Below are 16,872 nucleotides of genomic sequence, written 5' to 3' on the forward strand. Positions count from 1 at the left end.
CAATGTACTGCTTTATTTTCAACAGGTTTCTAATTTAGTCACTGAAAGTAAAACAAACACAGAAAATAAATGCACAATGTTTGATAATTGAAACTCTCAAGAGAAGTACTTTGAAACTTTTTGACAAATAATAAAGAAAAATTATTGCAGCTTCTCATTTTATTTCTGATTTTACAACTTTTCATTATACTTTGATGATTGGTCTATAGGTTGAAGAATCAAGTATATCATTGAGGTAAAGGTTATAACAGATAAAATAGAAAGTTTTAGTGAAAAAAAATATATATATATGCATTTAGGAAATTTTGAAGGTCACATAAATGAAAATTAAGATTTTTGTGACAAAGAAAAATATTTTTAATCTTAATATGAAAATAGTTTTACATTCAGAGTAGTATAAAGACACACAAGATTCAGTAGATTTAATTTACAGACAAATCTTCAATAAAATTCCTTTATTAAAATGTCTAATATTTTGTGCACAAAATACTTGTAATGTTTCACCAATGGTCTGCCAAGTTTTGTGAACATTGTATGAAAATTAACAAATGCAAAGAGGTTACAAGGCCAGTCAGTTTGAGGTAGCCTGTATGGAGAGAGTTAATAATTATATTCTTTGTTCTAGTTATAATATTGAGTCACTATTAAAAAAATATACCACTTGGCAAAACGATAATCTTTGTTTGAACCTTATTCTTTTTAAAAATGAAATTGTGCATGATATAACAAAATATGTTTTCAAAACATTTTTACACTTTGTGTTTAATGGAAACATTTAGTAACAGATATTATGGAGTGGCTATGGGTTAAGACTTTGCTAGCTTTTTTTTCTACTTCAGTGAAAAATTTGCATTATCTTTCTCTTTCTGCACATTATACTATTGTATATTCTAAAAAATATTAGGTGAACATTTTTTTCTAGATTTAAAAATCTTGAGTGAGTTAATGAATTTCTCTTGTTATTTAACTGGTAAAAATTGAAATATACTGTTTACTGTTGAAAATTAACAGAATGGAAAACTTGATGCTTATGTGTTTGAAACCATTAAATTGAAATAAAATCTACTTTTACTTGACTTTATTACGATTTTAGTTTCTCTTCTTCAAAATCTAGATAAAACCTACTATACAAAGCCTTTAAGATACCAGGAAATCAAAACTTTTTGAAGTAGAAGTTGAGAACATTAAAGAAATGTTTAGAAGAAAGTATTTCCAGTTTAATTTGTTAATAGAATAATCAACACCTGTACTGAAAAAATTAATTTCCCATAATTTGTTCTATCAAATGTTACAGAAGAAAACGTTTATTTTAATCTCATTGTACTTGAGCATTATTTCATACATGATTAATAAGAAATCTAAGGAAATTATTCAACTCATATTTTCAGAAATCCAGTAAAAGATTTTCTTTGAAATACAGTTTAGTTTAAATGATTTTCAGCTTTAAAAAAAAAAACATTTATTGAATACCTCACTAAAGGTATATGAGTTTGCTTACCTCAGGGACACATTCAGTCAGCCCCTAGAAAGTTGTGCATTTGAATAAAGAACATTGTGATGCTAAAGTTTACAAATAATTTTATCAACTGTTATATTAATAATGAGATGGTATGCTAATATCTCTAGTTTTTCACATTATTTTTTCATTTCTCAAAATAATTCCACTTTAAAATACAATAACCTTTTCAAACTAAGCCAATAAACATGACTCATAACTAGGAGATGAGCACTCTACCATTTTATATTCAATTGTGAAAATGTAGAAAAAAAAACTACACATTTTCATTACTGATATGGGGAAAACTAAGCTCTTAAATGTATTCATTAAAAACGGTTACACTGAAAAAAAAATAATAATAATAAAAATTATTAAATTACAGTAGGTAATATGCTGTGAATTTCTTAGTTTCTTACATGATTACAAACATTTCCATAAACCTGGTGGTTCAAGTCTTAGAAGTCAGATATCTTATGAATGTATCTATTTATAACGATCAGGTCAGTTTCCATGTTCATGATCATATGATCTTCATGTGCTGTGGTTGGCTTTTGCTTACATATTTAAAAATATTTAGAATGATAGAATCACTTCTGTGTGCTTAAAGGTAGTATTACTCTCACGAGTTGTGAATGTGTCAAGTGATTACATATTAAGAAAAACTTTAAACAAGTCAGATGTACTATTAAAGATTATATTATGTTGATGTATGTTTGTTTCATAGTTTTATGAAAGTTATTTACAATAGTTTTGTAAGTTTATTTTCAAGAACCAGTGAAGAATTACCTATTTTATATTAATGACGAACAACGCTTGAAACGAATGAGAGCCCAGCAGCTAATGGCCCCTGAAAATGCTAGTGGGCTCATAAAAAGTGTCTGCCAGGTAATCTGTGTGGCCCCATAAAATAAAAGAAAAAAACATGGTCAAAAGTTTAATTCCATGTAAATTGATTTGAGCATTTCTTAACTGAGCAGAACTTATGACATACCATGGATGGACCTTCCTAAGTTTATAAACACTCATTACAGTTCACAAATGTCACTATCAATGCCCATGTATTCAGAGAAAATGCTCTTTCATTTATAAAAATACCATCAGTTTACCCAACATTCAAACTTTTTGCACCAGTGTAATGAAATTGATATATAAAGTTTCATTTATGAAATTTGAAATATAGAGTGATTATTTGCTCTTTTATAAAACTGACTGCTGTTTTCAACGAGAATGCTACTTTTTTAACTTATGTATGACATCAAGCCTACATCAAGGCTTACACATCTGAAATATGTACCAAGAAGGTTTTTTTTGTTAACACTTTACAAAATTAAGCAATCAAGAATTGGAAACTTATAAGTTGTTTGGAGAATTTATCTTGCTGCATGTGACGGCTAACACTTTTGAATCCAGCTTTGTAGACTGCACTAGCCAAAAAAAACAACATAATATTATTTTATTGATCATGTCACATAGAGCACATTTGTCCTATTTTGATTGCTGATATCATTGTTTAGTAATGTTGACAATGTAACCGTGACCATTATTAATGACAACAAAAATATACTTTGATGCTTCATGAAATTTGAAATGGTTGAAGTTATTGAAAAATATGCCATGCCAAAAAAATTGATATTTTTTTTCTGTTTGTTATTTGAAAGAGTAAAAAATGAAAATTGGGACTAACTCTGTGGCCGGTACATGATCAATACATATCCTTATGTGACCATTGTGAGAGGTAAATTGTTGAGATTCATTAACTAAATTCATCATTCACTTTGTATATAATTTTGAAGAATTTTTTGTTATCACTCTACACATTTTGAACTAAACCCTTTCTAAACTAAACAAAGTACTTCAACTAAAGGCCAGATGAAGTGATAGTATTTGAAAGTTTCCATTTTTAAAGAAAACATATTCAAACAGGTTGCCTAAATGGTTTTTAAAATTAGCATTATTAATATACTCCTAGCTGTTTCTTTATTCTGTAAATAATGATCAACTTTCCAACCTTGAAAGAAATGACTTTAAATGCATTATGATAAAAAAAGACCCAGATCATGCTCCTGGAATTTATTAAAATTTACCATCTTCTGGCTCATCAATACACATACTTTCATTGAATGTATTTCAGATCTCATCACTTTCAGTGTGCTACTTTTGACATTTGTCCAAAATCACAAATTGTTATCTTTCATTACCGATAAAAATGTATATACACTTCACTGTTAGTTACAAGTGCAATGAGCAGTCTATTATGACAATTGTCAACGTTCGTGATTCTTGTTTTTCTATTATTTTAACAAAATATTTAGTGTTTCTCATTCAGAAACAATCCAATCTGTCATGTTTCTTAAGCCATAATTAATGTTAAGGTAACTTCTGTTAATTATGTATATTCATAAATAACAGGACTGTCAAAAGATGAAATAGAATGTTCCATAACTGTTCAATAGGTTAATTATTTTTGTTAATATATATATATATTCTTGTTTGTCAATTTCAGCTTATAGTAACATCTCTGCAGTGAAATACACAACTCTAACAGTAGTCAAAACCTCTCTATTGGAATGTAATGGAACATTCCAAATTTCCAGTCACTGTGTTTGTATGCACTCTTCAGCAACTTCCCTAAAGAATGAGCTAATGCACAGTGATTTATGGGAAAATGTTATAAAATGTCTTTTTTTCTTTTAATTTTAGCAAGCATCTATTTTATAATGTTTTTCATTTTCGAGTGAAATAAAGCTGCTGTTGATTTATTTCGTAAATAAGTAGACACATGAACTAAATATACTCTTTAATAAGAGGAAACCCAATTGAATGTAATGAAACTTTGTTAGGAACTTATGATGCTGAAAAATCATGCAAAATTTCATCCCAATTGTTCTTAAACTATGGAGGAATTTTGCAGACAGATGACCATTAGCTTTATATATATACGTAGATAAAAAAGTCATTTAAGTGGTATAAAAAGGTTTGACTTGTGTCTGTTTTTCTCTACAAAATATAAGTTCACGAGAAAATAAATTGAGTTATGTTGATATTTTTAGATTCCTTTCAATTCATGTAATGTCTGCTAGTTAATTCAGTGATTTTTCTGATAATCTTCACTACAGAGTATATTTTACAATGAGTTGCAGGATTGGGACCCAGCTGGCTTCCTAAGAAGAGATAAGCATGAGCCATACTGAAAAATGGTGAACTGAGAAGTTGGTTTCAAAAAACTATAGATGCATTTATCCTAAAGTGTGTGTAATTATTCCCCATATAGATTTGTTTTTATTTTCTTCACATAAATATTTGATACGTAGTCATAAAGTAGAATATTCAGAATTGATAGCAAAGCTATTGAAGACTAGATTTTAGTCAGGTAATTTTCATAAATTTTTTTCATACTCTGCCAGGGCAACAAGGGAGGTGTAGCTGTGCGTTTTGATCTTCATAGCACCTCAGTCTGTTTCATCAACTGTCATTTAGCAGCTCACGTAGAAGAATTTGAAAGGAGGAACCAAGATTACAGTGATATTTGTGCTCGTTTGGTATTTAATCAATTTAAACCACCAAAGTTTATCAAAGATCATCAACAAATATACTGGCTTGGTGATATGAACTATCGAATTATGGATCTTGACACAGACCAAGTTAAAGGTTTAATTGACAAGCAGTGCTATCCAACTCTCTTGGAGCATGATCAGGTAATTTTTTATTTTATTTTTTTAACTCTAGATATACATTCATATTTCTAGTCCTATTGCTTTTGGTCTAAACTTCATTCTCCTAAGGAAGATAAATTTTGTAATAAAGAAGATAGCAACAAACATTGAAAAGTCCAACAAAAAAAGTCTGAGTAAAAAAAATGTAATGTTGTCAGAGGTTACTCAGACTAGTAATGTCAGCCTACTAGTGTGTACTTTCTTAGAACTACATAATTTTAATTTGAGAATTAAAATGAAAAGCTTAAATGTATTTGGAAATTGTAATTATGGCTTAATTTTTATAAGTAATCACAGTATTATATGTATGTGCTGAATTGCATATATAATTGTGGATTGGACAAATAAAATATGTTAACCCTATCATAATGATGTCCTTCACAGAGCATGACACAAGTTTTTATTGTGTTATATCAATTAGTTTAGCATAAAATCTTGGTAGAATATAATTTTTAATTTCTTAATCCTACAGAGCAATATTTTTAAAAATTCTAAATTTCTCATAGCATGACACAAGTGACACATTTTCTCCAGATTTTTCTCTCTTCTATTTTATCTACTACCTATCCAAAAAGTATGGCATTAAATGTAAATTACCCACTATAAAATCTTCATTGCTCAGGTAAATCATAATATTTACAGCCTTCAATTTTGTTTGGTTACAGGGCTGTCAAATAGAAAATCAGATCTCTCCTGTCACACCCACCTGTCACATCCTCTCTTTCAGGATTTGTTAATAGTTCTCTCTTATGCTTAATTATGTATTACCTATAACCAATAGAAAGTCAATTGTATACTGCTGTGTTCCAAACAGATAATCATTAATTTCACTCAGAGTTTTAGCTTCTTTCTCGTTGGAAAGCTAATAACTTGTATGGATGAATTTGTAATGGCTCTTGTTGCATAGCCATAAAACCATAAAAATTTTGAGAGTTAGCAGAAATTGTCTACTTTTTACTAGTCTTGGAGGCATTATTTAATTAAATAAAAAATATATAATGCATTACTACGTTTAGTATTTAAAAGTAGGGTTTAGTGTTATTGAAATTTGAAAGCATGGAAAAAAAGATTTGGGTAAGTACTTTATTTCTTGCTTTTCATATTTAATCTTTATTTATTATCATAAAAGTTATTAAAATGTAAAAATAGGGATATTTCTAAATCAGTTAATATTATATTAAGTAAAATAAATAATAATGTAATAAAAAATGTTTCATGAGATGTGAATGCCTCATGGTTGTGTGTGGGAAATATATTTTTATAGCGTGATGTCAGTTGCATATTCCCTGAGTGATTTACAACTTATAATGTCATGGATATGAGTTAGACACAGCTCAAAGGGCAATAAAATGTAATTATAAACAGATGAACACTGTTATGAGCTTAAAGTTACTCATGATAAATAAATGTATTCTGTTACAGTTTGAAGTCATACTAGCAAGACCACATTAAGGGCAACTGATGCCCTAAGCACAGCCCAACAGTGGTGCCCCCCTTGGCCCCTCCATTACTTAACTGACAATACATTGAGACTCAATAAGTGCTGAAAGTGAAATAAAAATTTGAAAATTTATAACCCTTCTTGAGTTTTCTTCCAGGTGAGACCCCAGGTCAGATCCTCCAACTATATTAAATATAAACTTTTTTATTTTATTTCTTCAACAGATTGGGCATGGATCAAAATTAATCAATGACTGAGGCTTTTTATTTAAAAATGATGAGGGAACTCACTTCTTTGATTAATGATAATTAAAAATAATTATTTTTACTGCATATTTGTTTTTACTCTGAGTTAACTGTTGTCACTTTTATCTTCAGAAATTCACACTTTGATATTAATAAAAATGAAAAATTTACTCAAAACCCTTTTATTCAAAAAATTCTCACTTTGAACTTAAACACTGTAAGCCAATTATTTATTTATACCTTAATTATTATATAAATTTTGAAAAGTTTTCTTCTAGATTTTTTAATTGCAAAGTCTTTGATCAAATCCTCAAAACTAATTTGCCATAACAGATATGCTTCTATACTTAGCAGAGACAAGGCATCCAGTCTGTCTTGTTGCATAGTTGTTCTGTTGGGATTTTTAGTATGCTTGAGTTGAGAAAATGAATGCTCAGCTGTGCAATTTGTGACAGTTAATGTTAAAAATGTATGCAATACACTGTCTGTGTTTGGAAATGCACACTCAAATTTGTCTTCTGAATTTATTTTCCAAAGTTCAGCAAGACTGAATCTGGTTCTTATATTTTTTGTTGTACTGAATTTTGCTGAAGCTTGGCAGGGAGATTAGTGCCCAAGTCTTCTGGGTAAGCATCTGTTAGCTTTTGGAAACACTGAGAATACCCTTCAGTTCCAACAGATGAAGTGACATCATTTGGCACATCATTCAGGAAAGAAAATCTGTTTGATATTTCTTTGTACACCTCTCTTCTTCTCATCTGAGTTTCTAGTTTGTCAACAATTGTTTAGAAGGTGGTGATATGAAATTTATCTTTGGCATTCAGATCTACTTCTTGTGCATCTCTGTCATTCGAATACCTTCTTTCTGATGCGTTTGCGAGTTTGAGCTGCATTGTAATCAACATCTGGTAGTATTTCCTTTGGAACTTCTTCAGATTTTTCAAAGTCATCTCTTAAAGTGCATAGTTGGTCACCTAATGACCCGTACAGATCTGTATGTGTTTTTAAGTTCACATCCTCATTTTGCAGAACTTGCTTTATGAAACTTTTGCAAAATCTCAACCCACATGATCAACATAAAAACAAATTATAGCTCTTGCATCTGATTTGTAATATTGTCTCCTTCTCTTTTAGTATCTCCCTTTTGTGACTCATCTTCAACTAGACATTTTAAAACTTTCAAAATTGCTGTTGTTACCACAGCATGTGCCTCCCATTTGGTATCAGAGAGGGATTTTAACACATTTTCATTTCCAAGACAAACTTGAAGAATTTTTCACTGGTTGGTTGAGGGTGAAAAAATATATAAAGCAAATGTATTGTAGAGAAAAAATTAACTGCCACTTGACAGTAGTCAACAGCACTTCAGCCTACCAGATTTAGTGAATGGGCTGCACAGAGCACATATATGACAAAGTTATTTTCTTCTAAAATCTTTTACTGCATCCCCTTATAATGCCCAGATATATTAGCAGCATTGTTGTAAGACTGACCCCTACATTTTGAAAATTATGTTTGTAAACTTTACGTAAATACTGCAATACCTGGTTTGCCATATCCTCACTGGTATGGCCTTTCAGTTCCAGAAAGGTTAAAAAGCATTCAATAGGCTGCTCATCTTTTAAGTATTGAAGTACAACACTTAACGGATCTATATGTGATAGATCTGGCATCAAGTCAACTGACCAGCTAAAATAACCACAAGAATTTACTTTATCAACAATGAACACATGGACCTTCTGAGCCATTGGTTCAATGAGTTCTTCACAGGTGGTTTTGAACAAGTGAGAAGGATTTCCTTTTCCAGAATTCCCATCTTTTGAAATGTGCCCTGCTAAAAATGGATTAAACTGACTCATGAGCTCAAGTAGCCCTAAAAAATTCCCATTCTGCTGTGAACCAAATTTTTCATCTGTTCCTCTTTCAACAAAATGTGAGGAAAATGTAGGGGCAAAAAGTTTACAAAGCAGTAAACTGATCCTGCTGATGGTGAATACAATAACCACTCTCTCTTGTATTGCTCACCATTAGCTTTCACCCCAAAGAAAAGTTTATGCAAACAGTATCTTATTGGTTTGCCATTCTTGAAAGTCTGGCAAGACTTGCCAAATGGCCTATTGTGGTGTTGACAGTCAGTGGGTCCACAAGCAGTCAAATAAGCCACATCATCAGGAGAGAAATTGAGCCACAACCGTGGATCTTTTGCTTTAGTTTCTTCATCTTTTGTAGACTGAAGTATTTTACCATAATCCAGTAGATTTTCATTTTTAGCAATTATTTCAACTTCAGACTGTTTCGTAAAGCAACTTGTATCAACATTAACACTAGATGTCAGGAGAATTTACAGGCAAAGTGAGATCAGTTGTGAGACTTGTGCCAGTTGAGCCAGCCTGTGACACTTTAACATCGTCATGATATTCTTACCTTGAAGTGGACTAAGTGGTACTTGTAGGTGTAGAGCTTGGTTCAACTTCAATCTTGTTAGTCAGATGCAATACAAGTGACTTATGATGGTGTAGATGGGTTTTGATTTGGAAGATCATGTTGTAGAAATTGAGTGAAAAAATTAGTCAGCTTTCCAGTCTTGGCCACTAAATCCAAAGCCTTTTGTTGGTTGTTTTTTGCCAGTGTTCTCTTTTATGTACCACTTAATTGAACACATTTCATCTTGTAGTCTGAAAAATACAGAAACAAAAATAAAAAAAGCACACAAGAATATGGATCATATATAGTTATAATGATTAGAAAAACACTGAAATTATAAAGAAAACATTGGTAAGACAGTCAAACATTTGTCTACATTTAGACAAAGATTGTCAGAATGTTATCCAAGGGCCATCAGCACATTAACATGAATTCATAAATACCTTTATTGATTTGCTGCATTCTGATTCATTGAAAACCATTCAAGACTTGCTTCAGTCCATTTTAGAATTAGTTTTCAGTCATTCCAAAAGTTTCATTAAGGTTGTTGCCATAGCAGCTGTATGCAAGAAGCAATGTCAATGGTAATATGCAAATCCATTATGAAACATTAAGTATTCCAAAACAATTTGTGATCAGCAACATATACTGTAGTAGCCTATATACACAGTGATCATACTGTTTTGGTACACATGCGTAACAGATAATCAATTGGAAACTGTACTGCACATTGAACTAGTAAATATTGGGTTAGGTTTAGGCTAGAGTATCTTAATCCTGATCAAATATCTGAAGAATGAGTTGTAACTGCAACTTTGAGCTTAGTTTTGACCTGGAGACTTTAGATGAGCCAACAAACCATACATCAACAAAACAGGTATTTTGGCCTAATGTTATTGTCAGTCGGTTCTCAGATATGAACACTAATGTTAGGCATAATGCTAATACATTGCAATTGAGGCCACTAACGTTAAGCCTAGTACTCAGTACTAACCTTGCTCTCATGAACTCGTTCAATTCTTGCACTTTTTCAGACAATCCTAAATTGATGTTGTTGGTTTGTCAGTTCTTTGCAGTATCTTTGTATGACCATGGTGCCACAGCACTGTACTACTACTAGTAGTATAGTGTATAGGGTATACATAACAATGTTAAGAATCATATTGTTGTACAATATCTTACACAATATTGTCGAAATCTTACACAATTTGACCTGAAAGTTTGAATTATCACCTTTAGACTGCTCTAATCAGTCAATTGTTTTCCCAGCTTTTCAGAAATGTAATAGAACACATACTGATCTGAATTTATAATCGCAAAATAGTTGAATTTCACCTAAAAGTTTATTGTCGTTGTCTGTGTGTTTCTGTCTTGGATTGTTTGTTCGTCTCATAAAAATATCACCAGAGTGTCGGGTTGGGTCATTATGATGTCAGGATAGGAAGAAGTAAGAGGAATATAATTGTGATCTCCATTTTTGGATCTAATAATGATGTATTTGATGAAAATTTGTTGGCTGTCTATAAATAGGGATAAAAACAAGGGTTCCCAGTCTTAAATCACATTTAAGACCAGACACCCTTGTATTTATCCCCTATGTATCTTCTTGGTATGATAAATTTCAAAACCTGTACTCACACACAAAGGAGCCTTTTTTACAACAATTTTTTGAAGCCAAAAAAATTATGGCTCAGGAAAGCTTCAGTGAGGAACACACTTATAAAAATATTACAAAACACACGTGAATAATGCAATACTAAAGCAAGTAAAACTAAAACAAATGAGACAGTAACCCAAATATAATGTTGAAAACAGAAACCAAAACAAACATAAAAACATCTGTTACCATTTCGTTTGACTTATGTTTCTGTGGTATTATACTATTATTTCTCTGTAGATGTGACTGAATAAAGCAGTAAAAGGTAAAACAAAACAGTTCCACTGCCTATAATTTCTTATAAATAGCCACAACAGAAGGAATGATTGAAAAAAATATTTTATCTTCACTGTCAGATATCATAACATATGATCTTCTTTTACCTGAAGTTTTGTCAACATTTTGCTCTTTACAGTAGTCTTTTGCAAATCAATAACTTTTCACTTTAGATACAAAATTTAGTAGTTTCTTGAAACTTTAATAACTCACAGAGCCAAGAAAACGTTTTTTTAACAATGGAGAGAAAAGTGGCAGATTAGGACAATTACATGAAAAATTGACTAAAGTTCAGTGTTGCAGTGAAAGAGTTAAGGGCATGATAACTAGGGGAAAAACTGTGGTTGTCCCCTTCCCTTGATGCCCTAAGAATATGCTTATTTTGTTTAATGATTAAGCCAGTGCTGCATACTAGAAAGAAAAAAGGGTGATTTTTTTTTCAGTTAGGTGGTTAAATTGACCTCTTCCATAGGGTAGAGATTATAACTCGTGACTTATATAGTGTTACTGAAAAAAAGTTGTAAATGTATTTTGAAAGTTTTAGAGATTTTCACAAATTTAAGATTTTTTAGAGGAGGAAAAGTATTTTTAACCTTAGCATGAAAATTACTTTGTACATGGACCATTCAAAGCAAATACTCCATATATTCATGGACAAATATTTATTTTAGTTTATTAAGAACACTTCATGTATGATTTTTTGTATATGAAAGACTGCCACATTATGTGATGATATACACACTGTATATTTGTAAAATATTGTAAAAATCAACAACATATGTATATGTAAACACTGAATTATCATCTTTATTGTTGTGCAAGCTGAAATTTCTAGAAACTCTCCTCACACCCATATACATAGCCAAATCAGCATACTAAAAGATTGTATATATTATTGGTATACTATAAACCTTGAACTCCATAACTGTAATTAAAGTTATTAATTGGGAACTTCAAATATTTGATTGGGAAAGTTTATAGGCTTTGAACTTTACAAACCATTTAACTTCAGCATATTTACATTGAGCCTTAGTATTTTTGCAAATACATTATATAACTTTAGCAGTGAAAAATTCAATGTGATCACCTAAAATGCAAAGCTAGCTAGAACCCTGTTAAGTGAATTGTACCTATATCAACTCAAAATTAACTTACTTGTTGTGAACCTTAAATAACACATCAAAAAAAAGAAGTTCCATACCAGAAAGAAGATTGGATGTTTGTTTTACACAGATCTTTATTTGTAAAAAATATTATTGTAAACTGGATTATTGTTTGTATGATGAAATATAACTTTATTAGAAAAAAAAATGTATATCAATTTTGTTAACAAACATCATAAATTGGATATATATCAACATTTTTTTAACTTTTAAATTTAAATTACAATTTACTCAATTTTAAACTATTTGAAATTGTAATATGTAACACTGAATATAAAAATAACTTTACAATTGAACAGTAAACATACTTGAACAAATCTTTGGTAAAACTATTTAATTAAAAAATGTGACTTTGTATGTAATTTGATTATGAGAAACTCACTTTTTTTAGAAAATATAGGTGGCTTTAATAAGTAATGAAGAAAGCTTTATTATAAATGTACAATGTTTTAACAAAATTATGTCATCATAATCTTGTTGAAACATAATACATTTGTGCTAAAGTTTTCTTCATTACTTGTTCAAGCTGTATCCTAACTTTTAATGATTGCTGAAAGCTTGCTAAATTTTGTGTAGATGCACAGAATGTATTAAAAGTTACTGTGTTGAAACTCTGATAGTTACTTTGTGTTTACAATGTTGGTCACATTGACTGACCTTATGTAGATAGAGTTAAATATATATCCTCTAGTCTTGTTTTCTTTCGGCTCAGCATGGCTAGGTGGTTAAGGCACTTGACTTGTAATCTGAAGGTTGCAGGTTTGAATCCCTGTTGCACCAAACATGTTTGCCCTTTCAGCCGTGAGGGCATTATAATGTGATGATCAATCCCACTATTTATTGGTAAAAGAGTAGCCCAAGAGTTGGTGGTGGGTGGTGATGACTAACTGCCTTCCCTCTAGTCTTACACTGCAAAGTTAGGGACGGCTAGTGCAGATAACCCTCGTGTAGCTTTGTGCAAAATTCAAAACAAACAAACTTGTTTTGTTTCCAAGAGAAAGGAAAAAATCAAAAGTTTTTATCCTGTTGATTTGCTAGTTAAACTTATAAACCTTTGTTAAGATTGTCTTATTCTTCTTGTCTCAAGAAAAAGTAAGTTCATAGATATTTTAATATATTTGTATAACATAACATTTTCAACCAAAAATGTGTCCTTCTAGTCCTGCTTTGAAATCTTTCCAATAAGTCAATACCCTCTCTTAGAAAAGGAGACTAAACTTTCAATAATATTTGTAGTGAGGTCTAGCTAGTAATTTGTATAAAGATGTCTATTTTGACTTGTAATCAGTATATCTGTAAATATATCCTAAATTTCTATTAGCTTTAAGACTTAATAAAAGAGTAATGCATCAATGGCTTGATTATCCCTTATGTTAATATTATTTCTTTCAATCATACTATTGAGTGATTACAGAGCTCCATGAAATATGCAATACAAATTGTAATGACCTTCTATGTAATATAATTAAAGACCATTTGTTAGCTATTTATTCAGCTTACCAGTTGATCAAAAATGTTGTGTCTTACCTAAATATCCTCAGTATTATTAGAAATATTCAAGATTTTAATTTCTAATTTGAAAATTGTACTAATTTACAGGTCACATCTTTATAAATATCATTAATGTAAACCAAAAAAGCATTAGAATTTGTGGTGCATCGCTGGTAACAAAGGTTCTGTTTGGTTGGATTGTAATAATATCTTTTTTTTGGTTTCTCTCTTTCCCAGCCACCATATTATTCAAATAACAGAGTGTTTCTCCAACTTTCATGTCTAATCTTATGTGTGGCACCTTATTAAATATTTTTTGAAAATCCAATTTAATCAAATCTTCATTTTTTTCATCATCCTGGTAACAGGTAACATCCTAAAATCAAACTTATAATGACCAGTTAGACAAAAATGCTCTTTAGTGGATTTGTATTAGCTATCCTTTATATTACTGCATTTCACTAAATAGTTTTGAAAAGGTTTTGTTATCAGATTCTATGATTGTTCCCTTTACAGAAGTGAAGCTGACTGGCCTATAAGTCTAAAAACAACAGCATGAACAACTTTTAAATTCTTAGGCAAATGCCCACTGTCTGTTAACTCACATAAAATTAGAAAGACAGACTTGTACATTTGATATTTTATCTCTCTTTAAACTCGGGGAACACATTTGTTTGTTCTGTTGCTTTGTCTGGTTTTAATTTTTACATAGAGCCAATAAGGAAAGATGTGCTGCAAATTATGATTGGTTTTAGTATGATTTTATGTCACATAAATTACCAGTCAGTAGATAGAATATTGTTTCATTAATAACAGTTGATCTGTGAAACTATATGTAAAGTTGTTTCAAGAATACCAGTTAGTGGGTGAGAATTTTTTGTTATTGAGATTTTTTTTTGAGGGATATACAGGGGGTGGACCAAAAAGGTGGACTTCCTTTTGTTAATTTGTTATATCTTTTATTAGGTGACAGTAAAATATGTAAAGCTGTATGTTTTTAGCAAGCACATAACACTTTTTATGAGAAAATGTAACTAAAATCATGAAAAGTACAGGTATTTATGACAGCTTGTGATAAAATTAGGACTTGAGATCATATTTGAACAGATCTTGTCAAATGAATCCAAAAAACATAGTTTTTACATATTTTTCTGTTATCTAATAAAAGATATAACACATTAATAACATTCTTAAGGGTGATCACTTTTTTGTGCACTCCCTTTATATTCACAAAATTAAACAGTACATAAATTTTAAATACTTAATCTTAAAGAAGTACATCAATGTTTTAACTAAATCTAAACTTAGAGCTTGTGAAGTTGGGAGCACTGTAAAGGTAAGTAACTGTTATAGATGTGAGTTGTAGTGACATAATATCACAAAAGTATTGAATGTGTGCAATTAGCATTTATATGTACAATATTCTAAAAGTATGCTAAGCTTAAAATATCAGTGATGAAATATATGTTATAGGATATTAACTCTTTAAACTTACAATTGTTTGGATTAGTCTTCAGCCAAAGAGGGACATATTTTATCAGGTGCTGTCACTGTCTGATGGGTAAATTGCGATTTTTTTGCCAGGTGCTGGAATTATCTAGTCGGGTTTAAGAAAGTTAAGAGATAACCATAAAATAAAATATTCTTGATTATGTAAAATATCTTAGGCACATCATTAGGGCTGTATGTTAATCTCTTTTTATATATATTTACTGTCCCACAAGCTTACGATACAACATGGGTTTAAGAGGGTATTTGTTGGCTGTATGGAAGGGCCTGTAAGATTTCCTCCAACCTACAAGTATGACCCAGGCACCAATGACTGGGATTCAAGGTGAGATATTTTGTGACAGTATGTTAGTGTTTGTATATACATATATAAATTTTTAGCAATTTCCAGGGTAACTAATATGAATTTTTTCTGTGTATTCTAATGTAGATTATGAAAACTATCATAGATATACTTATTAAGCTTAATTCTAACTTGTTTTGCAGGAAAAGAGACAATGAGTAAAAACAACATACAATACATAGGTAACTGAAGCAGAATGAGAATTTAAGATTGCAAAAAAATTTTCTTACAGCTAGATTTTGATAGGTGATGTCATTTGGTGGTCCTTTGTAAATATTTGTGATGTTGAATTTCGCTTTTGTTAGATATATATTTTTTATTCACTTGTCTTTACAGTCTCAGTCTACAATGAGTCCTATATAGTACACAATATGTATTAGCTGAAACTCGTGAACTTAACTTACTATCACATAGGACTTGCAAGTTATATATATTTCTTTTAGGATATACAAAAAAATGGATCACAATTATTTCTTTAGTAAATATTGGTCAATATTGAGCTTCTAAATCTTCATTCTGTCTTAATAATTTGTCAATTTAGAGAATGCATCAAGTGAAAAATATTTCTTATTCATAATTTTTTTTTGTACTGAAGAAGTGGAACATTGTAAATGTTTACAAAATTGTTTTAGTACAAGTAGATAAAAAGGATTTTTTTAAAGTCCTGCTTGAAACGTTTTTTAGTAGAGAATCAAGCTGACTTTTCACTGAAGTTAAAAGAAGTTACTTTTGATACACGAACTAAAGTAATCTGAGGTTATCATGGGAGAACAGCAGCTGTTAAGTATGTTCTGAAATAAACCTGTTTCTTCTTGATTCAGAAGCAACTCCTAAACTAAAGAGTTGCTCATGTGGAACAGAGCTTTGGCTGTTTCAGGTATTTATGGGCAACATTTGTTGCTGATTTTGCATTCCAACCTACCATAGGAACTTCACCTTCTATTTATCTGTGTAATATTGAATTCTGAAAAGGAAACACAAAAAGACAAGAATTGTATGGACATTTTCATCATGTATTGTAGTTTGAATATTGCCAACCTTAGATATCAACTTGAAATTCTGCTTTTTCTTTGGAGGGCTATGTTCTTCCTCATCACTTTTTAAGCACTTAT

At 30.5% G+C, this 16,872-nt stretch overlaps 1 protein-coding gene across 9 annotated transcripts in view; it reads left to right on the forward strand.

Moving 5' to 3' along the window:
- Window positions 1–16,872, forward strand: part of Ocrl (Oculocerebrorenal syndrome of Lowe) — a 162,724-nt gene that overhangs the window by 93,442 nt on the left and 52,410 nt on the right. For all 9 annotated transcript variants that reach the window (XR_013021788.1, XM_076483029.1, XM_076483033.1 and 6 more), the window contains 2 exons: window positions 4,903–5,193; window positions 15,633–15,742. Coding sequence is in view for 8 of the 9 variants with exons in the window: in XM_076483029.1 (XP_076339144.1) it covers window positions 4,903–5,193; window positions 15,633–15,742 (401 nt within the window). In the remaining variant the exon portion in view is untranslated. The remainder of the gene's footprint in view (window positions 1–4,902; window positions 5,194–15,632; window positions 15,743–16,872) is intronic.

Source organism: Tachypleus tridentatus, chromosome 13 (genome assembly GCF_004210375.1).
Source record: "Tachypleus tridentatus isolate NWPU-2018 chromosome 13, ASM421037v1, whole genome shotgun sequence".
Taxonomy (NCBI): Eukaryota; Metazoa; Arthropoda; class Merostomata; order Xiphosura; family Limulidae; genus Tachypleus; species Tachypleus tridentatus.